At 41.0% G+C, this 25,192-nt stretch overlaps 1 protein-coding gene across 9 annotated transcripts in view; it reads right to left on the minus strand.

Moving 5' to 3' along the window:
• Nucleotides 1-243: 243 nt before the first annotated feature.
• Nucleotides 244-25,192, minus strand: part of LOC146361383 (nck-associated protein 5-like) — a 209,050-nt gene continuing 184,101 nt past the window's right edge. For 8 of the 9 annotated variants that reach the window (XM_084921446.1, XM_084921445.1, XM_084921447.1 and 5 more), the window contains 5 exons: nt 17,150-17,473; nt 14,127-14,248; nt 12,215-12,344; nt 11,915-12,090; nt 244-3,220 (listed from right to left, as the gene is read on the minus strand). In XM_084921446.1, coding sequence (XP_084777572.1) covers nt 2,909-3,220; nt 11,915-12,090; nt 12,215-12,344; nt 14,127-14,248; nt 17,150-17,473 — 1,064 coding nt within the window. In that variant the 3' untranslated portion in view covers nt 244-2,908. The other variant, XM_084921453.1, reaches the window with a different exon arrangement.

A 25,192-nucleotide genomic window follows, 5' to 3' on the forward strand; every position in this document is an offset into this window, starting at 1 on the left:
ATGGTTATAAATCCCTCTGCAGCGAGAGCTCTGAGCTTCAGCCCCTGCTGACAGATTGTGAGGGGGAAGCGGTGATTACATGCCATGAAACATTTTGGGGAGGGCTTTCTCCAAACCTGGATTTTCACACTCAAAGAAAGGTCAAATGAATCACCGTGCATGAAGGTGCATGAAGGTGCATGAAGGTGCACGTAGCACCTCCTTCACTATATTGCTCAGAAAAACACACAGACATCCTGCGGCTCAGGTTGAAATAGGAAATAGTTTCTCGTATTTATTTAGGAAATAGTTACATAAAATATAGCATTAAAGTCTAGTGTAACAGACAAATTGCACACAGTAATAATAATAATAACAATAATATTAATTACCAAAGTAACACTGCTGGTAACTTTCTCTTTACAAAGGAAGGTTTAAGGAAAGAGGTGAAGCATGACAATCACACTACAGTCTGACAGTACAAAATGTGGGTATAAATACTGGACATCTAGAAAAATACACAAGTCCTCTTCAGACTCTCTTCATACAATATTAACAGTTTCATAGAAAAATCGAAAACACACAGTCGGCTCTGTTGATTAGCACCAGCTGGTCAAATTCCAGAGAGAAATTTGGCATAAGTCCTCCTAAAGTTCAAATATGTCTTTTAAAATAAAGTGATAAAAAACATTTTAGTGTGAGCTCTTATTGATCAAAATAATATTTTTACTTTTTTTAAAAACAAGAAGAAGAAGAAGAACCCCCGAAAGAAAACACAAGACGCCAAACAGCAGACATAAAACAGGTTGAACGATTGGCAAACAATTGACATCTTTTTACTTTCTTTTTGTTCTTACTTGCATATATATCGATCAGCAATGCCCGTTCTGATATTAACTTATATTTTTTTAATATATACAACATAATATACAGCCACGAGAGGAAAGCTGAGGTTTTGGAGAGTTTGGGTGTGTTATGCTACATGAGACTACGTTTGGATGCTTGGAGAGCCATTTGTCTACGCTTTCCCGATGGCTGCGTTTTCATTTTTACAATCAACTTTAGTCCAGTATGTTCCCTGAGCTATGGGCGACGACACCTTATATTTGCTTGTTTTATCTGTACCTGGTCTCATTAATTCATGTACCATGTGGAAACGTCCTCGTTAGAGAAGCTGTGGAGATAGTTTGCCACCACTGGGTGTTTAACTGCTTAAGGAAAAACACAACAAGATTAAAATGATAAAAAATGACTAAAAAATAAAGAAAACTTTAATTATTTCTTTGAAAAATATTGCTTCAAGAGAGTAGACAAAGATGGATCAGGTGGGGGGGGGGGGTAACTTTTCAATGGGCGTTGTACATAGCAGCAATCCATAAAATGACACCTTCGGTTTTAAAAGAGTTTCAAAAATGGAGTTTTATGCAAATATTGCCCATTCTGCTTGTCGTGTTTTCTTTTATTTTACACATCTTTGTACAGTATTTGTTACAGTGCAATGATAAGAAGTACGCCAGCATGGTGGGAGGAAGAGGAGGAGGGGTGGTCACTAATGATACAAACGTGTATTGCTGTCCAGTCCACCACACCCAAGCCAAACCTTTAAAAGTCCTGTTTTTTTTTCTTTTCTTTTTTAGGTTGAGGATTCATCCTCGCGTCTGTAGCTCTTCTAAGTGCTTCTTGTTGTAGGCAGAGAGGACCGGCACTCGTCCTTTCATGGCAGGGCTGTAACTGAGACAAGTCCTTTCCAAGATTAGCTGAAGGTTGAGAGGAAATCAAGAGCAGATCCAAACCAAAACCAAGACATTTTTGCAAGGCTGAGAAAAAAGAAGAAAATAAACACAAACTAGTGTTTAGGGCTGGGCGATAGGACAGTGACCGGCTCAGATGATTGGCGGTTGTATTATTGCGGGAGATTTTTGGCGTTTTAGTTTGCTAATTTTCTGCGTTGCAACCGTAGACAGTATAAAAGATGGACGTGGCTATGGTAACATCACCCATTGGTTTCAGAAGTTCAAACTTCCGATGTTTTTAAACTGCAGTTGACGAGCGACGGACATGGCACACCCCGGATAATCGTTAAACTTCAAAGAATGTACAGAATGGACTTAAATATTTACTGAGTATGACCCAAATTAAGCAAGTGAGCTAATAAACTCATCACAAAAGTGTTTACTTATATTGTCTCTGGGTTATTTTCCCATAGACAACAAGTCTTTCTGGAACTACAGGTCTGCATTCCCTGGTGGTTATTAAAGAATAATGCAGGTTTAAGGCACTTCTGCGTTGGCTTTATTTCTTTATTTATTTTGTTATACTCGGAAGTACGTCCACCTTTTATAATGTCGCTGTAAATAATTAACTCTAAAGTGCAATAGCTCCTTACTTTCTGGAGGTTTTATGAGCAAGAGTGGAAAGCTGTACACAGATATCAAAGTTTTTCACTGACATGCCAAATGTTCCTGGTTTTCTACCCTAATTGTTTAATAGAGTTGCTGTTATCCCATCTGTGGTTCCCAAAGTTTGGGCGTTTACAATAAATAAATACAAACTTTTTAAAATGTCGGCTTTCCAAAACGATGCCACTTCAAATTGATAGTTTTTTAATTAATATATATTTTTAATTTGGGAATGGCTGCTTTAAGATGCTAAGGTGTACCTCAGTTTGCCAAAATAATTAGTTGTGGAGATGTGGCAGAAAATGTTAATGTATCGCCCAACCCTGTTAGGGGTAATCCCATAGAAAAACAGATGTAATCTACCCAAAAATCCACACCATAGGTCCACTGTGTCGTTCAACCTCCAGCCAATCAAGGCATGATTTCCAATAAGAAGGACAGAATCTGAAACCCAAAGAAAGACTTGAGGAGTCCAAAGACGTAAGAGAAATGTCTTGAAAACTGGACTCCATCTCTACAGCCCTGCTTTTTCAGACTTCGTTGGATCCCTGGCTGGTGCAGGAAGAGAAGCTGTCGTACAGCGAGTCGCTAAGGGAGCCCACGGGATCCACCCCGGGCCTGCTCGTGAAACTGGAGGAGGACGAGGCCTCATCTCCTTTGAAGCAGCTCTCCCCGCTCTTCCCCCCGTTGGCGTGGCAGTCAGCTCTGTGGCCGCCCGAGCCCGTGTCCGGGTACAGGCTGCTGGAGCTGCTCTGATTCAGCTTGTTTAAGGACTCCAAAGAGAAGTCGAGAGAGAGCGGCTGGCTTGCGCTGACGGGCATCTTCTCCATGGGAATCTCCTTCTGCAGAGAGAAAGGAACGTCTGTTAATGAAGAGCAAATACACGCTAGTTCATGTTACGGTAAATGCTGCAGTGTGAACTTTTGCGCTGCCCTGTCTCTACTCTAACAACAGTGAGTATGACAGTGATCTATATTGAGATTTTTGTCACGCTCAACGACCAAATGTACGTCTTGGGTGCTGGCAGGCATTCATCGCAGGGAATTTGGTCCCCTCGGCACTCTTCCTGCTACATTAACTGTGCCATTCAATGTTATTATTTCTTTTGCATTATCTCTGACCATCTGCTTTGTAGGAATACATTAGTAAAAAAGTTGCTGTTTGTTGACACTGCTTCAATTAGCAGGAGTGGTTTCATCTCTTAGCTGATGCCAAAATGTGCCAGACCAAGAAACACTCCTTTAGCTAACTCAGCTACAAAAACTGTAAAAGCATGCATTAGCTGTCTGCTTCACTGTCAAATGACCCATTGCCACACAATCACAGAGTAAAATAATCCCTTCAGAGGGAAAGCAACACAACACATACACCTAAAAATAGTCCGTTCTTATTCATAATGTACCTGCTTCCCAGTATCTTTTTAATGCGTGTCTCAAAAGACACTTTAACAAGCTAGTTACTGTACCCCTCAGCATCAAAACACCTCCTCAGAGGCTGTAAACAACTTTATTTCTGCAACAAATCGAGCCTGGGAGCACAGCAGCTATCTTCATAGGTGCTTTTTGCAGGGGTAAGTACACAGAGGAGTAGCTGCAGGGGCTGGACAACCTCTAGGGACCCTCCAAACCTGGACCGTTTAGCATTTAACTGCGAGCTGTATTTCCCTTTGGACATAAATCCAGAACTACTTCACACAAGGAGCACAAACACATACACCACTGAACTTTATTAGCACAATTTGGCCCGTGCAAACTCTTACTGCAAGGGTCACGCACACACAGAGATCTTTAAAAGTTCCCCTTAATATGAAGGTCTCATCTGCCTCTTATCACACTGAAAACGTAATCACATTTGTCTTACTTAGCCATAAATACATGCTTTCACAGCCTTTATTACAAAAGTTCCACCTAAATAAAAACCAAAAGGGTTTGATCGAATAAGTCATAAAGCAAGGAATTTCTCCTTTTTATCAAAGAGGCCACAACGAGAAGAGTTTGATTTGGTTATTTCTGATTTAACAGTATGTAAAAGCGGGCGACCTAAGGAGACATTAGCTCACCTTTTTTGTTTACTCTGTAAAAATGTCTATGTTCATAATGCTGCTATATCCCAGCCTAATTAATATACTGTAGGGTGAAAGTTTCACATGAGCCTGTTGCTGTTAGTCTGGTCCACAGGGTTGACATTTCCAGCCACAGAGCAGGAGCAGGCTCATAGCATCAATGTACAAGAAGCTGAAGTCACGTGATTTTGAACTGTAGCAGGAAGTACAGTGTCCCTTTATGTAAGCACAGCTGTTAATTAATTAATTAGTCCTGTTGTCTGTTAAACCATTGATTGAACAGCTTATTTTAATTTATTTTTTTATTATTTATATTTTTAATTCATTCTAAGGTCTGTATGTAATGGAAGTGTGCCCATTTAGGGTTTCTTCTATTTCCTGCTGCAGCCTGATCTAGGATGTTTTTCTCCTTATCAAGTAGCCTCATCTCTTATCTTATCAAAATATTCCACGTTTGGTGATGTGGTGCTTCTGTAGATGTATGCAGTGACAGCTTACTGACTAAATGACATACCGCTGAAACCTGATTTCTTTCTGTGAGACATAGCAGGCTGTTCGTGCTTGATACAGGGGTGTCACTGCTCTATAGTGAAACATTAGTGAAGTCTTCTCAGTTTCTCTTACTAACAACCTAATTACATTCACGTGCCAACCCAGGTGTAAACTATGTCATGATGAGGAAAGGATTGAGAGGGAAGAGAGGAAATCATTTGCCTCTAAATGCAGCAGGTCTCATAAGAGCATCAAATCCTGGAAGAGTTTTAAACATGCAAATGTAAAAGAAAATGCCTGAAAAGTTAAACAGGAAGGCTAAAAATGAAAGTAATCACCTCATATTGTGACCGATGCTGAATCAACACAAAACCCTAACATCCCATCGAGGCCCATTAATCTGCACGGTGACCTTTGTTGGGAGGCGGAGTCATCATAAATTTGTAAAGAGGCCGGAATCAAAAGAAATATTAAAGGAAAAATGTGCCCAGAGGTGACGTGTGACTCACATCTGACACACAGGAGCAGCTTTTTTTTTTTTGCAGGTGCGGAGGTTAACTTCCAAATTAAAAACAGGTGCTGAATGCAGATTAGACCGGACGAGTTTTAATTCGACACCCACGCGTGCTTTTTCATAGCTTTCCTATTTTTGTGTCAGATTTTTGTCAGCTGTACAAAAAAGAAAAGACCTGTCGTTAAACCGCCTCGGGGCAAAAAAAAGAGTGCACAACGTGAATCTGTGATTAGCTGTGCGACAGTGAAAAACAGTCTTCAGATGCTGATTCTCTCAGCCAGCCTCCATTCATCAGAAACAAGAGGAGAGAAAAGAAAGGGGGGTTGGCTGTGCTATCGCTGATTGGGTTTGATTTCGGAGGAACACAATTACCAGCAGATCGAAGCTTCCCGGTGCAGGTCTCTGTACCACCTGCGGGCGCAGCCAAAATGATGGCTCCACACATAACTCAGGCTCCAGGCGGACGTCTCAGTGAGAGCTTCCTTCTTGAAAACACGAGGGCCCGAATCAGCAATTGGTTCTGCATCACATGCCAGTAATAGGATGTCTAAACTCAAATTCAGCAGACCTGCTTGCTACAAAAGCTGAGTGAAAGGGTCTTTTATTAAGGCTCAAGCAAGAAACATTTTCTCGTTTTCCCCTGCTATTATGTATTTTTCCCTTTTTACGTTAATATTCTGAGTCGTACAGATGTTACACGTCTATGCTTTAGATTTGAAGTCCTTCAGATTTCTCATGAAGTCAAACTAATTGTATGCACACTGCTATACTTAGTAGCTTTTAATGACCAAAATTGTAATAGCCACACTCTGTAAATAAAAGATGGAGCTAGTAACAGTTGCCATCTTGGAGTTCCCGGGGAGGGGGGGGGGGGGGGGGGGGTCGCCTTTCCTGGAATGAGAACACATCAGCAGCCACAGGTAAGGCAAAACAATGACTTTACCTTCTAAGGAGGCTGATGAGAGCCAAACCGCTCCAACAGCTGCTCATCACCTTCTACACATGCACAACAGAGAGCATTCTCATAGCCTGCATGACAGCCTTGTATGGTAGCTGCACCAAAGGTGACACAAGCATGTTGTGAAAGCAGCACAAACAAAAACAAAATCATAAAGAGGGCCAAGCAAAACCATGAAGACAACACACCCCTCGGACGATGGTCTGTGGCCTGTATTTGTATAGCTAAGGACCCCAAAGCGTTTTACACAACCAGTCATCCACCCATTCACACACTGGTGATAGCAAGCTACATTGTAGCCACAGCCACCCTGGGGCGCACTGACAGGGGCGAGGCTGCCGGACACTGGCGCCACCGGGCCCTCTGACCACCACCAGTAGGCAACGGGTGAAGTGTCTTGCCCAAGGACATAACGACCGAGACACAGACCGAGTCAGTAATTTTGTTATGCTGGGATATTGACAATGAAGAATTTTCTGTCTAGTGACAGTGATGCTGAGATGAGCTGTTTAGGGCGTGTGAACTTTTTTTAACATGAATGTATATGGAGGATTGACTTGCTTCTTTTGACTGGTTTATTAAAGATATAATTTGCAATAAGATGACAGATATTATTATCTGCACTGTAAACCAATTAGCAAACCTTCCTGTCACCACGAGCCAAGATTGAGAGCTCAAGGACTTTGACGTAGATGTTATTTGTTCATCCTCAAAAGAAAGCAACAAGTCCACTGCTGGCATTTAAGTTTGCCGAAAGGATGTGATGAGAAAAAAAATTAATAGAAGCAGATCTGTATTCAGCACATGGAGGCATTATGAAGCGAGATTTGTGTTAATACTAACAAAACAATTTTTTTCCCATGTTATCTGCAAGAAAATCAGAGCAGCTGTGGACAGACATCAAGCTGGGTGTTGAATGGTTATTAGAAACTATTCATGGCCAGTTTCAATGACGTGAAAGTGTATTCAGTGTGAACTGTGCTGAAAGGAGGCAACAAATCACAAGTTTGGTCAGTGTCAGGTTTGAGAAAAGTTTGGAGGGAGAAGTAATTGGGAAAACTCATTTTCTATTGTTGCTGACAGAATTTCAGCAACTTCGTGTCCGTGCATCGTGTGATCGTAGCGTCTGGGTTACTTTACAATGAGGACAACAGTGGTGGTGGGAGGGGAAATGCTAATATAACTTATTTATTGTCTCAGGCTATGTGTTGTCTTTGCTGTCACCACTGCGCGAGTAATTTGATCGCGGGCCAGTGTGGTGAAAGTGCGATGGCGGCTTCTCGCTTTCTATTTCGGGGTCTTTTCCATCTGACTCTGGCGATGCTATCAGCCTGACAGTGACACAGGGGGAAGCGCATATTCCTGCTGCTGATATTTATTTGTACACTGATGCAGTTTTGGTTATCTAGCGGCCTTATTTCAAACTGCATGTCAACTGAAATGTTTCCCTAACCCTCACCATGTAATTACTGCCCAAGGTAACAAGCTGTTCCACACTTGAGGAGTCTGCTGATTTGTGCTACACAGAAGGGTTTTGTTTGGACCTGGGCCACAGGAATATCACCAATGCCACACCTTGGCACAAGTTCTGATGCTGTTTTCCTGCAGCAATATCCCAGACAAAGCGTGGAAATAAAGGGGGGAAAGTAATGAGTAAGCAGGAAAAGCAATAAAAGCACAAAAGTTCATTCAAGGAGGACAAAAACAAGACAGAAGGAGACAAAGGAAACCTGTTTAGAGCGAAAGCGGGCAAAGTCAACTGGGAAGAAAGACAAAGAGAGTTGTATGGGAGACAGAAATAGAGAGGGGCAAAACTGAAGGGGAAGACAGGCAAAGACACGTGGAAGAAAGAGAGACTGGGAGGAAGGAGAGGATAGAAAGGAGAAGGGGGCGGGGGACGCCGTTAGCGGGGCTGTCAGGTGCTGTCAGGATGATGAATGGGAGGCCAGCACGGGCTGTGAGGGCCCTGATGGGAGCCGCTGAGCTTTACATCACTCTCCTGAGTGTTTGTGAAAGGTTATTAAAGGCGCTTAAATCACGGGGCTCTGACACAGGCCCGCTACCAGCCACCAAACTTCCCCAAACTAAAGCCGGTGTCAGTCAAATGCTCCCGAGCCACGACAAAAGGAGAGCGGCCGCACAGGTGTGGACGTGCACAGCCAGGGGTGAGGAGGTGATGACACTCGGATAGATTGTCTTTTTCAGAGGAATAATGCGGGGTAAATGGGTTCAGAAGCAGTCATCGATCATTACGGCCGGTTCACGGCTGACGAATAAGGTTATTGTTGACACGAATGCTTATTTTAACGCAGAAGTTTGAAATCAGTGGAATTAGCTGCTAGTAAAATCACAGCAAACGTACACAGTGCGATAGGATGCTTCAGTAAGTGGGTTCCCATCGGAGTAAGTAAATTTACTATGCGGCAGTAGTAAGGTGGAGTCAAACTTTACAGGTTAAATTTTACAGCTGCTCTTTTTTATTTGTATTTTGGGTTTTTTATTGGTGCTTTGTCTAAAAACTGTAAGTTTACAATACTATTTGTACCTAAGAAAAAGTTTAGACAAACTCAGGTGTGCTGTTGTTGCATTTGAAACACCTTTTACCTTTTATTAAAGCTAATCAGACTTCCTCTTCATCTGGATTTGTCTCCCTGGGTTTGAAAAGTCACATTTTACATGGACTGGTACTTCCACTCACCGGTGACTTCATTAGGTACGTGTGTTTAACTGCTCATTAATCCAAATACCTAGTCAGTACCAGCCAATCACAGGGCCCACGCATGCATAGATCCATCCTGTCTTGTAGCAATAGACATAAACAAACTCAGTTAGTACTAAAGGCGTACTAAGAAACAGGTATTACAAGTACTTTAAGCACTTTGTCTAACATTCGTTCGAGGAGTTCTAAATTAGGACCAACTTGGGGTCAGTATCTCGCTCAAGGACAGTTTGACATGCAAACCACTAACCTTTGGATTAACAAACAACCAGCTTTACCTCGAGAGAAACGGGACTTGAGATGTAAGCTAAAGGTAGCAGGAACAGATATCATTCGTCACATTATTTGGTTAGCCTAGCAGACAGGTGTGGATACTTGCGTTGGCACCCACCTTCCAGTGAAAGCAGCCAGGCTCTTAAATTGGAGGAAAATTGGTTAAAACCATAAAAACAGTTTTTAGCTGCTGGGTGGAAAGTTGTTTATTTCCTCTGTAAAACTGGAAATCTATGGGGAACGAGTCATTTTCAGAGCCAGTAGAGAAACTGCAGTTTCTGAAATGTCGTTGTTTTTGTTATTCATGCATGGAAGTTGCTGCTTTATTTGAACTTTTTGCAGGAAACATAACTACCATAATACGAATAGCAGAAAAATCCAACACATTTCATACCAAAAGCAAAGTGTGTGAAATTAGAGTTAGAAACCTGCAAAGTGGTCTACAAGTAAATTACTCCTCATGACAGTGTCAGCTAAACATCGATATATTATTGAGGAAGCTGTTTCTTTAATCTCTTGGATCAGTTCATAAACCTCCAACGCTACGACACACAAAGCCATTACTCCCAAGTGGTAGCAGCTAACACTCATTATCGCTGTATTACTGTACAATGTAGGCCTATTGATGAACTGCATTTGGGGCCATTGCAGCTTTGGTCCTAAAGTACGTGCTCAAAAACACGTGAATATTAGAATTAGGCACATCCACAGACTAATATAATCTCACAGCTGTGAAACAATACTAAGCAGCTTTTTAAAGAAAGTTGAGCAGCTTTGTGACAGCAAGTTTTCACGGGTTTCACTCTGACAAGGCGTGCTTCTTGGATGTTTCAGGGGTTGAACTTCTGACCTCACATTATTGCAGCAGTCCCTGTAAGTGTTGCAAGCCAACGCTCAACTGGGAAACGTAGCCTTGCGCATCCAATTACATGACAGGGAGGTCTGAGGATGAGACAAACACAGCCTTGCTTGTCCTTTTTGAGTCCGTTGCGTGTGGGCTAATGGAGCTGTGCTTGCAGCTTGGCCGCACAGCGCCACTTCAAAAACTTCCCGTTCGATGCTTTGCCTATCCACCGGGACTCGGATCGGAATCAGAAATCTCTCTCTTCCTGTTTCCTCGCTTGTAGTTCGAGTGGAGTCGCTGAACTTTGCTTTGTTAAATGGCGACTCGGCCTCTGTACAATAATGTAATACTTGATCGAAATGCTGCTTTTGCTTGACTTGGCAGAGTCAGCAAACTGACCTCGAAGCTTAGGGGGATTCATTTGTGCTCGAGTGCCGCTCTCAGGACACTCGGGTGTGTGTTTACTTGCTGAATCACCCTGGACTCACTGCATCACCTACACCCAGCGCAATTTGTCATAATAATCTGCAGCGTGGTTCAGATGGAGGCTGCATGTGCACAACAAAACTTGACTGTTTAATGGTGGGAATGAGATCTAAATTCGAAAAAAAATGCTTTATTTATTCTAATTTGTGGGTGTAAATGATTACAAATAGATTCGATCTGATCTCATTTTAAATTCCAAGATGACTTCAGAGGTCGAGAACCAGCCCACACCATAAATTGAGATTTTTCTCCCCCATCTCTAATAGACAATAGTTTTTCTTAAAAAGTCGTGCTGACTCAGGCCTTTTTTTTTTAAATTATGGATTTTTATGTCAGGGCTGCTGCTGCTGGGGCAGGCGCACTGTAAGAGAGTTTGTCCCACAGAGCCAGCATATTGCAGGCTGCAGGCCATTTCATGGTCTCTGATTCTAATTTGTCATTCAGCAGCGTTAAATACTTGTAGGCAAATACCCGCTGACACAAGAGGGTGAGGCGATCGAAAGCAATTAGGCGGATTTTTTCCGTGAAAATCTGTAAACGATTCCAAACGGCCGAAGAGAAAAACCTTGGGAGCGCAAACAACTCCAGCGGGAAGAAAAAAGAAAAACCCTTGGAGTTTTAGTGACTTTGAAAGAGCTCTTGTGCTTCGGGAGTCTGACCATCTGAGGAGTCTCCTTGCCGAAGTTTGCGACATACGAGAATCCTAACGGTCCAATTTATTCTTCCTCCCTCTGCCTCCGCTGCAAGGAAAGCGAAATTATGCATCTTCCATCCTGGGAAGACTTTCATTGAGGTCAGGCGCCGTTTTTCTGACTCAATACTCATCCTCTTTATGCTGCATAAAGAAGCATACATCTGGGAGCTGCATGGCTTTTAACACTTTAAAGTGCCTCTTTTTGGGCTACGCTAAGAGCCAATTGATTTATCCTAGAACAACAAACACAGGGCGTAGTGCATTTTCTCTTTCTAATGGTATTCTGAGGCCTACCAATCAATAATAACTATTAATATACAGAACATTCACCCTCTAAATTTAAACACTTAGAAAGTGACCTACTGGACGGCTTCCTGGACAGGAAAGTTTAACACAAATAAAATGCTTGATGGGAATCGGCAGCAAGCCTGTAAAACAGCTGTTACTGAGCGAATCTGATTAGCGGGGAAACAATGAGGAGTTTGAATACTCACACTGAGCCTGTCTCCTGCTTTTCCATCAAGGGCCGACTCCTTGTGCAGCAGGTTGTACTGCGAAATCTTCCTGCTGTCCTTCTCCAGGTGCGAGAACATGTCGTGTTGGTAGTAGTCCATGATTGACAAGGATTTTTCCACACTTCTTCTCTTCAGGGTGTCCTCATTCTGCTCGACTAGAAACGCAGGAAACAGATTCACAAAAAAGGCATTTTTTGTTAAACTTGATCCAACTTCTACAAAAGATAACGACTGAGGAAGCTTCATGAAAGATTCAGCGACTACAACTTTGAACCACACCTGAGTCATTCCTCTTAGCTCTGTTGATCAGGGTCTTTTGCGGCGAGCCCAAAGTGCTTCCCGTCCCCTCGGGTTCAGTCTCAGTGTCGCTGCTGCTGCCTGAGTACGTGCACACTCGCAAGGCTCTTTCCTATTCACGGACAACAAAAAAGTCATTTTAAAACAGAGACATAACGCGCCTTCAAAGCCATACGAGCGCTATTATGCAGTCTGGTTTTTGCACAGAGAAGATACCAGGAAAAAACTTTAAATATAGCCCTCATGACTAAGTTAACTTTTTGCAAAGCAAAGTGGTGTTTAAGCTTCTCTCTTTTTTAGCTCAGTAGCAAATTTAGTTATTCATATGTAGATACCTACAGTTTTGAGAAAGCTTACTTTTAAAAGTTATTTGCAACATTATAAAACAGTCGGTAATGTTACAGAGTCACAAAGGCCTGGAGACCGGCTGGGAGCCATAGATCCCAATCCCAAAGTGTCAAAGTGTCCCCTTAGCAACTATACTAACCCTATAAATGATGTGGTGCTAAAGCACCTAAACAACATGTAATAAGGCACTACGTTAGTGCATATGAATGTGTCTTGTAGTGTAAAGGTGCTTGGAGCGGTCAGTAAGCCTAGAAAAGCACTATTTGAATCCCAGGTCTATAAGACCTCAGTCACACAGGTCTAGAGTTTGGTCGACAACCCCCCTGGCAACCAAGAATAACTTTGTTGGCAATTGGCTGCTGGAAGTTGCTTTCTAGGTGAAACTAGTTGCAAAGAGGTTTATTGTGCTTGGGGAGTAACCTCCTTTTGATTGCTTTGGTCTCTAGTGGTTGCAGCAGTTGCCAACTAGTCTGCAAGCACTTCTCAACTACTTGCTAAATGGTAGTGAAACTGTGAAAAGTGTGACACAAACCAGAAACAGAGAATATTAACTGTCAAATAAAAAGCCTTCTGAAACGTAAGTGAGGAGAATACGCATTTTTCACTCTTGACTGGAGGTTGCCACGAGGTTGCAGACCAGTCTCTGGGCCTGTGTGATCTTACCTGCTGAGGAGAGTAAAGTCTACAGTACTTCTGGGTTATTCTTTTTCTTTTAATTTTCTTCCTGTGCACCTTGGACATGGACTAACTGCAGAAACATCTGATTCTAAACACACTTTAACCAGTGAAGTGATTACGTGAGTATCTGTACACTGCACATCATGCTGTAGATATTGGCCAGATTTCTTTTATCTCAATGGGACTTACTGGTTAAATAAAGGTAATAATTAGCTTGTGCATGTTGGTTATGTTGTCAGATTGGAGTATATCCTACCGGACTTCTACATCTGAATGTATTCTCCTCTACCACATAATCAGCAACAAGCTAATTAATCCCCCTTGGAGTGACAGTTTCAGCTGACCTAAAAGCTAGGCACTGATGCTCTGTAGCTGCAGCACGGCCATCATTATTTTTCTCAACACACGCACACTGCATTTCACTGTGATGCAGTTATTGTCTCCTTTCAACTATATATTCAAAAATAAGTGAATACTTCCACGAAGAAAAGGCTGTCTTTTCTGCCATCTCACTAGCTTAGCAGCGCTAAAGAAACGCATTAAAAAACTGTAACTGCTTAATTCAAAAGTAATTAACTGCAACAAAAACAGATATTTCTAAGAAGCTCCTTCACAACACGTTACCCTCAACAGTTGGTAAGTATACAGCCTCCCTGGTGACATTAGTGGGAAAAATGCTAGTGTGTGGCCACCACTTTATTACCGCATTCCTCAAAAACAAGCAATGACCATTTTCAACTCTGCAGCTAATGAAAGAATTTCATCTTTGAAACTGTGTAAAGTTTGAGACAGTGTCTGGGTATCTCTCGAGTCCCTTTAAGAACCACAAATATGTCAACTTTGACTAAGTGTAATGTAAACGACTTACGCCCGGCATATCATGGTCCTTGGATTTCATCTTCCTCTCTGCTTCTGTCTCTTTGTCCTCAGTGGAACCTGAGATGTTGCTGCGTGGGGCACAAAAACTCAACCTCTTTGTCTGGATTGCATCTAGAAATCGAGGGATATAAAAGAGAAATGAGACAGGAGGTTTATAACAAACATGACAAGACGGTGATGAAGGTGATGAAGGTGATGTGGCGAACACTGACCACTGAATTTTACAAGAAGATCCGAACTAACATATGACCAAGTGGATTACCTGTGCAAACAGAGCGTGGAATATCCACTGGCAACTAGATACACGCAGGATTTTTGAGTATTTGAAAAATCATTAAATTATAAGTGATCAAATAGGTTATGCAACTACTTTTTCTCTTAAAATTGATATATTTGCTGTGCTAATCGATGTGCCTGATAGGGTGTAATGTCCCACTGCTGCCAAAAAGTGGTAATAATACAACTAGAGGCTGTTCAGCAACAAAACAGAAGCGGAATGGTTTGCTAGCCAGCTAGATGCTACCGCACAAACAGGAGAAACAGCTGTAAAGCTAGCAAGTCAGAAGTCTACCACGACAGTCATTTGAGGAACAGTCAAATACTTCAGAGCGACAATCGAAAAGGACTTTTACTTATAAACTACAAACTGCAACATATTTGGATGTAGGGCAGATAGACGTGGGAGTGGAGCAGGGAAAGACCACTGTAACTCTCGTGGTAATTTCTCCTTGAGCTGACAGGCTGATGAAACACGGGATGAGTACATCTTGTACATCCATTCAGTCGAAACCCATCCAGCTGGCTACAAACCCATTTCCCATTCGCGTATCTGAATGAAACATTAACAGCGTCCACCCTGTGACTGCTCCATCCACGATTCCTGGCAGCCAACAGAACAGCTTTCAGCTGTCGTCCCCAAATGACGTCGGGCCATCTTATTATCACTCTACCCAGTGCTGTCAGACGCCAGTTTAATTGTCTCGCATTCAGAAACCTCTCTTTCAGCTGCATTACAATAACGGGCTGCTTTTGGCTCGTGTTCTGTCTCCATCTGAGAAATCTGCATGGAGATCATAAAAGTCCTTTCCCCTTCTTCCTCTCACCAATTACGAAACAAACAATGTGACAGACGTTCTGTCTGTTCAGGTATCCTTTACTTTTTTTGAATTTTTTATAATGATGAAGGAAAGGACAAAGAGGTAAAACCTGTGATAAAGACGCACAGCTTACTGTTAAGGCTTTCATAATCAACTTGTTTCACAGGGAAGACTCAACAGGAGCCACTTTATGTTTGTAGTTTTGCCTCAGATTCCTGCCTCTGCAGTGACACCGCAGCACTGGGGTGAACGAGATGCCGCCTAATGTCTTGTAAGCATAAATCTCCGGGTGTGAGCGCTCATCCCTGCATGTTATTGTAGCTTTAATTAGCCATCTGATTGCATGCTACCCTCCGCAGTTCTGCCATGCATCATGGGCGACGCCGAGGCAGAAGGTGCTTTATGATCTATGGCTGTGGTGACGCGCCTATCTAATTGCATTTGTTGGTTTTCCCCGGGGAGTGGGAGTGTATGGCTTTCTACTATCTCAACTGAGTATCAGATGTCAGTGTTGATGCATTAGTCTCTGAATTAGCTGAACAAACAAGGTTCTTCTTTTAATCAGAGTTTAATAAACCAAACGGCTTCCTCTTGTCTGCTCCTCGGGAGCCCTTGAGCAGTCAGGAGGAAAATGCATTAACATAAAGTACAGTGACATTCAATACTTCACTTAACTTCCTGAAAGGTAAATAAGCTGTCTGAGGCTTTCGAGCCTAGGCTTTTTGTCCATCAAACATGATAACGGTAACATTTACAGGCATGGATTTAAATTTATTTCCACTGTGACCTCGATGGAAAACATGAATAGCCCGAAAAGCACAATGAAAAGCACTGTTCTTTCTATTGTGGTGCCACATCCTGGCAGCTCTGATGACCTTCAAGTTCATTTAAAGAAAAAAAGTGCTGTACAAAGCTAACAGTACAAAGCACTGATGAGTATCAGTGATATATTAGATTAATAAAGCCAGACATCTATTATCTGTAAGATATAAATGAGGCTGGCACCTTTGCTTTGATTTAAGAAGCACTGCAAGTTGTAAATGTAATGCTTATACAAGTGAATGCACAAGCTAGGGTGACTGCAGGTAGATATACTGCAGAAAATCATCAACCATCACTTGAAACATTGAAGGAAAATCTTCAGAAATGAAACTGCTGTCATTGTAGTTGATTTTTTCATTTGGCCTGAAAGGCAGATTAACTATGAATCAAATATTCATCCAAGAGATTCACAAACTAGCCAGCCATATTTACTTGGTTGATATTTTGGTTAGGTGTTTAATCCAATACTGATGCATGATCATGTCAGTGTAACAACACGATTAGCTGGGTGTATTCTCCACTTTGACTGTTTCAAAGCAAACAGTTGGCCTTTTTGGGCAATCGCCATCTCTGCTGTTTCAAAAAAATCTTCCACAGATTTCCATTCAGGACTACAACCTCATTCCATTTAGGAAAAATTGGTGGGGGCCCAGTGTTTGCATTGATTTTTTTCTTTTGCATTTGGTGACCGAATGCAAGTAGTTAGCAGTAACCAACTAGTTCCCCAGAGGTTGATCGTGCAATGCCCTCAACTTCTAAGGAAACAGTTTCAGTCACAAGACGATTAAACAGGTTGCTTATTGGAAGGCAACCTGTTTCCAAACGATCAGAGACCAGCTCTGGGTGACTGCAATTGCTCTCAGCAAAAGTTTGTAAATAACTGCTTCTAATTTATGAAACTCCCATCATGTTGCAGTCAATCTGATTCATTCTACACCAATGAATACAACTTGTCTGCGATGCCATAGGGGACTCGACTCAACGGGTTGCCATTCCACTTAAAATGACCGGTCAATACTATAAAGGCTCTACAAACAGGAAAAAGAAGGCTATGTTGTGAGGCATTTGTTTACAGTTAATATTCCTGTCTTACCTGAGGATGCTAATTTGGGCAGGCGGCTCTGGGTGTCCTGGGCGTTGTCGTTGCTGCAGGTCACAGTGGGGTCAGACAGGGAGTGACCCATGCTCATAGAGACATGCGGGTGGGGTTTTGAAAGGGAAGGCACTTTCACATCAGGTTGTGAGGGGTCAGGGTGAGAAGAGGGAGGCTCCCGATCGAGCTCAGAGGAGCCGCCGGTCACCCCCTCGGGGCTGGATTCAGATTTAGGGATGTGGCGACCGCTGGCCCGGGTGACAGAATCGGGGAGAGGGAAGGTGCCGATGCCACTGTCCAGGGTTCTCATCTGACAGCCGAAGCCTAAAGTGACAGGGAGAGGAGTGTGATGTCTGGGAGAAGCAGGAGACAACGACACAGGAAAAGAAAAGGAGGACCTGGATTTACATGCAGCGGAAAGGGTTGTGTATAAACAAGGAATCTGTAGCAGGTTCAAAACACAATGTAAATGGAAAAAGAGAGAAAACAAAACATTTTAAACTGACACAGTACTTTTTGGAAGCTCCTTTCTGATGCCCATTTGTAGTTATCACAATGGTGAGAGGCACACAGTTCTCATATAGTACACAGTACACAAGAAACACCTGCTGCCAGCAATTCTGAACTAAATACACGATTGAGCTGCAACCCGAGGACATGCTCCTTGGATTAATCAGAGTGCACGCTGGGTTGTAATCAGGCGATGTGACAGCGAGTAGGAACAGATGGATGTCGTTTAGAAACCACAGTTTGCAGAGCCTTGACTCAGGCTGGAACAGATGGATGGCCATTCAGCACAGCACAGGCCCTTGTAACTGTGAACGGTAATGGCCAACAGTTACATCGGCTAATTATTAGTGGTTTGCAACTTTTTGCTGAGTTACACTGAAAACCACTGAGGATTAATTAGCTTTCTTACCAGGGACCAGTTATTCTTTTTCTTGTTTTCAGCTGTGTATACTGTTCCAATGGTGGATGCTCATATTAAACATTGCCAGAGTTTTGCATAATGACATAAAAGTACGTCAAAGTAATTCTTGGGTCAAAAAGATTCCGATTAATTTATAGCACTGGGAAAAGCATTGAGCCACCCCCACTTCTTTCTATTTTGCAAGGAAAATGGGAAATAGTGATTTAATGAAGCATGTGTAAACATACATGTAAATACAGCATATAAAGCAAAACCAAAATTTGTAGAATTCTAACGAGCTTGAAAGTCGGAATTTGGTATGACCAAGTTTTTACTTAATATCTCTTTGGGAATCACCTGGTGCAAAAATACCATACTAGTACTGTTATCTTTGGTATTTTTCATAGATTGTACTTAAGAAATTGGAAAAAAATGTGTTTTTGTGACAGGCTGCTAATAACAAAGTTAAAAATTAAAATAGGCTCTTCACTAAGGTGTCTGTTACATACAAAAACAAAACTGGTTCATCCATTGAGTTAGGAGTATTTTTATGCTTGAATAACTTATAGGTCAGAGTTAAGTGGCTTAACAGACAAAGCCATTCCTTTTAAAATGGTTGGGAACAAGTTCTGGACTGACAGTGAGTGAAAAAGAAGCCAATGTCTAAAGAAACACTTTGAAAGACCTTCAGAAAGTCTGGAGAACTATTGCTCAAGTCTGGTTCCTTGGACACAAGAAAGATAAGAGGTATGATCGGAGATACTGGAGTGTAAACCTCCTAAAAAGTTGTCTGAAGTAAAAAACAGTGGAAGTTCAAGACTTTTTCATCAGTTCTGCATCTCCAAGTATTGGTTGTTAAAAACTCTTAAAGTGAACCTGAAGGCTTTCTTTTCTTCAGTCTCCCAGAAATGCGTAGATATTTACAGATTCTGCCTCTCAGTGTTACTAAAGCTTAAAGGGTTTCTTTCAACGCTGTTGTGCTTCACAGTGAGCTTTAAAAAGAATTTGCAAGTACTTAATCGGACATACTTCAGAATTAGTTTACCGCTAGAAAGAAAAACAGAAAACAATATTTACACTTAGATGTGAAGCTCATACCATCTATCTATTTTCTCTTTGGACGTTTTTCTAGCAAGGATGCCAAGTACATTACTTAAATGTACATTATCTAAATTTAAAAGCATTGCCAATAGATGCACAAAGTAGGGGAATATTTGAGCGAGTTTTTGAGAAGAAAAATTGGTGCATGTCGCCAACTTTCAGCAGATTTCGCAACATACTGAGAAAACAAGTCCTTATATAGGTGTTTGGATGTACAGATACACCATGTTCATTGCACAGATGGCCTGTTAGTTGCAAATGTATCTGCTATCAGGCCCTCGAGGACACTTACATGTACTGGAATAAACAGAAATGCTGATCTCAGTGCATGTCATAGCCTCCGTATGCACATGGATGTTTACTTGTATATGGGAGCGAAAGGCGGAGAGAGCCATAGATTACACGGCTGTGTAATTGAATGCCAAGCCTGGCAGTTCAAAATGCCCTCTATAACCAAACTATAACAAGGTCCACAGTAATTCTACCCAGAGGGAACAACGACTGGACATAATCTAGTTTTTCATGAGCTCCCTATCACTTCTGTATACAACCTCCAGGGTTTGAGCAGAGAGAGTTGCCTTATTGATACCTCCTCTGCGTGGAAATGGGTTTATTCGACGAAGAAAAACACAACAGAAATTGTAAGGCTGGATTAATACAACAGAGGGTACTATCTCTTTTGTTGCTGGAGCAAACATCCAGTTGAAATTATTCCTCTTTGGCTGAAGAATACAGTCTTTTTCTGTTATTTTGTACTTTCGTGCTTTTTAAAAATGTTTTAAAAAGGCAGCGCCATTTCCAAAAACAAAAGTCTACAAAGTAAGTTTTGAACACCACACACATCAGCACCTGGTGAAGTAATAGCTGAATTATTAGTATTGATCAACAGTGCCATCAAACCTCTGCAGACGTATTAGAGTCATTTTGAGCTCCGGGTCAGTCAAAACGTTATTTATTGTCCCTTTATGAGGAAAAAAATACCTGCCTTGAGGGAAATTCTTCTAATGCACAGTACAATAACTGACCAGTGTGGAGTGAACCTCCAAGCCCACATTCATAACTCGAGCTGCTTGCATCATAAACCGGCTGGATGTAAACTATTTATATGATTGATGTGTTTACCTGGCATTAAAGCCTGTGAATGCTGCACTTTGGAGGGACGTGACATTATAGCAGTGCTGAAAAGCAACGAGCAGCCACAGCTGAACCTTTATTAAATATTTAATTCAGGCTGTCGGGAAGCGCTTAGTTGGCAGAATGTAAAGAAGGCAGCCTGTTAACCAGAATACAGAGACAATTAACATTTTTATTTTTGGTGACATGGCTCAGACCCATTATTAGTGGCTCAAGCCAAAAGTATTTTGTGATTGATTAGTAGCTTCGCAGCTCAATCTGCCAACTCTGTGCTTCTGTGGAGATTATTTCCATCTGCACTCAGCCTTAACAAACACATTTATTTTAATTGTGAGAACTGGCAGATGTATAGATTTTTCACTGTCACCAGCATGCATGTTTTGCATACAAACAGGACTAATTAAGATGCAACCCCAGAGAACAATGGCCAGCTTTTCCATCTAGTTAAAATATATTACATTTGGAGACTAAGACTTTATTGCTATTGTTAGTAAACGTTTGAATATTCAGTTTTGTTTTTGCTCCGTTTTGATCTCCACCAACTCCTGGAGGAACTTTCTGACTCTCTAGCACCTAAGTTCTTAACTACAGTCCCTGGCCACTTTGTTAGGTACACCTGCTCAATTGCTAATTAATGCAAATATCTAATCTAATAAGTAACGCAACAACTCAGTGCATTTAGATATGTAGACATGATCAAGACGACCTGCTAAAGTTCAAACTGAGCATCAGAATAAGGAAGAAAGTCGAGTTAAGTGACTTTGAATGTGGCATGGTTGTTGGTCTGAGTATTTCAAAAACATAGACGTTTCTAGAGTTTACAGGGAATGGTCTGAAAAATAGAAAATATCCAGGGTAAAAACAGCATGTTGATGCCAGAGGTCAGAGGAGAATAGCCAGACTACATTCAGCTAATAGGAAAGCAACAGGAAGCACAATAACCAATCATTATGACCAAGGTATGCAGAAGACCATCTCAACAGCAGCAGAAGACCACAGTGGGTGCTGCTCCTGTCAGCTAAGAGCAGGAAACTGAGACTACAATTCACACAGGCTCACCAAAACAAGGCAATAGATTATTGGATGTTTTGTTGTCTGATCAGTCTCGATTTGTGCCACGCCATTCAGAATTTGGTGTAAACAAAATGGAAAACTTTGGGCTCTAAGTACCAACTGAGCTTGAACGTGTCCATCCTTTTAAAACCACAGTGCACCTATCTTCTGATGACTGCAGGATAACACACTGTGTCACAAAACTCAGATAATCTCAACTTGTTGAATCTATGCCATGAAGAATTAAGACTGATCAGAAGGGAAAAGGGGGTCTAACCCAATACTAGAATTTACAAAACCACCACTCTGAGCAGTCGTTGGCGAGCCAACTTTCATAAAGGTCCACTGCTGGAACTCACCCCAGATGGGACTTTAACCCACAATCCCAAAATCCCTAGCATAGGAAACTAGTGCCTTATCCATTAGGCCACTGGGGTGTGCACACTGTAATAATGTAACAAAAACATTTTGTTCAGTGTACAGCCGGTACATTGTGGCTTATTTATTTAAGCTGTCTGTGCTAGCAGCAGCAATCAAAGATTCTTATCCTCTCAGGAGCATCACAATGGTAAAGTAAGGTGTGTCTTTAACATGGCATAGTTGTTGTTGGTGCCTTGTTACAAAACTCAAATAAAACTGGTTTCTTGAACATGACAAAAAGTTCACTGTACTCAAAAGATTACCACAGTCGCCAGAGCTTAAGCAACTAAAGCCCATTCACATCATGGATGTGCAAGCTGACAAATCTGCAGAAACTATGTGACGCTATCATGTCAATATGGGCAGAAAAGTCTGAGGAATGTTGCACCTCGTTGAATCTGTGCCATGAAAAATTGAAACAGTTTTGAAGAAGAGGGTCCAATACTTTTACTAGCAGTGGGTAGCTAATAAAGTGTTTGGTCAGTGTATGTTCACCAGCTGTGTCTGGTGGATAGTTGGTTTTTGGAGGTTTTCATTCTCTGAAAACTCCCACCTATCACAGCTGAAAATGACACAAAAATGCTAAAGTTACATGCTTGAAAAAAGGACCCATAGGGCTTTGCCCTGTCTAAAAGGAATCACAGAGTCAGGAATTTCATCACCTTAAGTGACCTCTTTTACATGCAGTACACGCTGTCCCGCAATTCTATTTTTAACATGCATGTACAGGTTGGCCCTCGGGTCTTTTGCATCCTCAGACAGCTGCTCTAAGTGGCAGCTCCAACTCGGCTTCTAAGAAGGACACATTTTTAGTGGTTTTCAGCTCCCTGTAGCGTTTCTGAGATTTTAGAATATACTATTTATTTTACTTGAAGTTTTATTTGCGATACTGTTCTTACCTTTACTTCATTCACATCTTTTATTATTTTCGATTTCTTCTCTCTTACAGTTATAGCACATATAAAGCACAACAGCTATTAGGGCACGAAATGGTTTGATAGTACAGCCATCCTAACCATTTGCCATCAGAATAAGCTATTTTATTTACATTTTTAGTGTTCTCCCAAGTTTTGGCAATGAAGGAACAAATAAAACTAGAAAAATTTGCATTTCCTGCGAAAATGCAGTGTGGATGCTTTAAAGCTGAAGCTGTATGCAAAACTAGCTGAAAAAGCTGAAAAGTTGCAGAAATTGTAAAAACTTTGCAGAAGCAAAGGAACTTTGCTAAAATGTAATAACTTAGCAGAACTGCAATATCTTAGAGGAAACATAATACTTGGCAGAAATGCAATAGCATAGCAGAACTTAGCAGAAATATTGTAACTTATCAGAAACATGATAACTTCTCAAAAATACAAGAATTTAGGAGAAATAGTATAAGATAACAGAAAGAATATATTTAGCCAAAAATACTTAAGCATTACAGAAACACTATGATTTAGAAAAATAGTACAACAGAGCAGAAATACTGTGATTTACCAGAGACACTGTGATGAACTATGAATATTGTCATTTTAAATTAATACTATGTTTTCGCACAAATACTCTGGTTGAGCACAAATATTATAACATAGCAGAAATACAATTATATAGCAGAAATGCTATATTTAGAAAGAAAAATATAATATAGTAGAAATACTATGATTTAGCAGAAATACTACAATATAGCATAATAACAATGATTTAGAACAAATACTATGATTGAGCAGAATAGCAATAACTGAAGTAGAAATACTGGAAAAGTAAAATGACAAGATGCAAAAAAAAAACGGAACATGGTTAAGTTCCCTCAAAACTAATTGTTGTTCACCTGTGAAAAAAAAAAATAAAGAAATAAAAATAAATTTAAAAAACAAGAAGGAACAGCCAACAGATACACACAAAATCAAATATGTATACACAAATGCACAGAGAGAGAGACACACAGAGGGTCTATGCTAGTCAACCAGTCTGAATATATTATATTTTTTTCCAAAAATGAGATGCTGCCCTAAAGAGGGTCTCTCTCTCTCTCTCTCTCTCTCTCTCTCACGCACGCACGCACACACACACACACACACACACACACACACACACACACACACACACACAGGGAGAGAGAAGCAAGTTTTCAGTCAAGCAGCCTGGGAGCTGCTAAATTTGTCTGCTGAAGATAGTTGAAAATAGCTGAAGAAGCTGAAGAAATCAAAGTCAGTTTTTAAAAAGTTGTTGAAATTTTAATAACTTTGCAGAACAACATCAAGTTAACAAAAATGCAATAACTTAGCAGAAATGCAATAACTGAAGAAACATAACAATTCAGCAGAAATGTTGTAGTTTACCAGAAGCTACAACTTAGCAGAAATGTAATAATTTAGAATAACATAACTTAGCAGAAATGATATAATTTAGTAGAAAATTAATAACTTGGCAGAAATATTACAACTTATCAGAACTGCTATAATTTTGCAGAAATGTAATTATTAGGAAAAAACTGTAAACAGATAACAGCTGAAAATGATGAAGTAACCTCAAAGTTACTTGTTTAACTGTGAAAAATGACCAGAAACATTAGAAAAGGAAGAAAACCAATTCAATTCAATTTATATAGCGCCAAATCACAACAAAAGTCGCCTTAAGGCGCTTCATAGATACAGAGAAAAACCCAACAATCATATGACCCCCTATGAGCAAGCACTTTGGCGACAGTGGGAAGGAAAAACTCCCTTTTAACAGGAAGAAACCTCCAGCAGAACCAGGCTCAGGGAGGGGCGGCCATCTGCTGCGACCAGTTGGGGTGAGAGAAGGAAGACAGGAATACCAGCCAGCAGATAAACTGATGTGAAACAAAACCAAGGTAAAATTGCAGTATTTACACAGTTGGTGAAATGTAAAAATGGCAACAAAAAAACTCCAAACAAACAAACAAAAAAAACCACACAAACAACATTTAAGTAATAAATGCACAAGATGATTTGATGATAAATATGGTACCAATCTACAAAATACTGTCGAAATGAAGTCCACATTGTGATATATTTCAGGTGTGGAGAGTCACACAGCTAAACAATTGATGTGCATATTTAAAGAATCAAATAAAGAACATTGTTGTGGAATAAATTACAGTGAAAAATAATCACCGCCCTGCGTTAGAGAGTGACTTATGATGAGGTATTAATTGGCTTAACTTTACCTCTAACAGCTTTTCACATAGTGCTGTGACCAGGGTGAAATCCATCATAAAGTAACTGTAAACAGTAGAACCATTAGCATGAATGTTATGGTTCTACTCTGATCAAAACTGAAGTCAGCTGTGTGACCTGATATAAAATGATAAAGAGGAACACATATAAATGGATGTGACCTTTATGAACTTTTCAAAATGACTTTATATGTCTGACCCATTATCTATATATATTAGAGCAGCAGTCCCCAACCCCCGGGCC

The sequence above is a fragment of the Perissodus microlepis genome, chromosome 23 (genome assembly GCF_051167445.1).
Source record: "Perissodus microlepis isolate ML-2025 ecotype Zambia chromosome 23, ASM5116744v1, whole genome shotgun sequence".
Classification (NCBI taxonomy): domain Eukaryota; kingdom Metazoa; phylum Chordata; class Actinopteri; order Cichliformes; family Cichlidae; genus Perissodus; species Perissodus microlepis.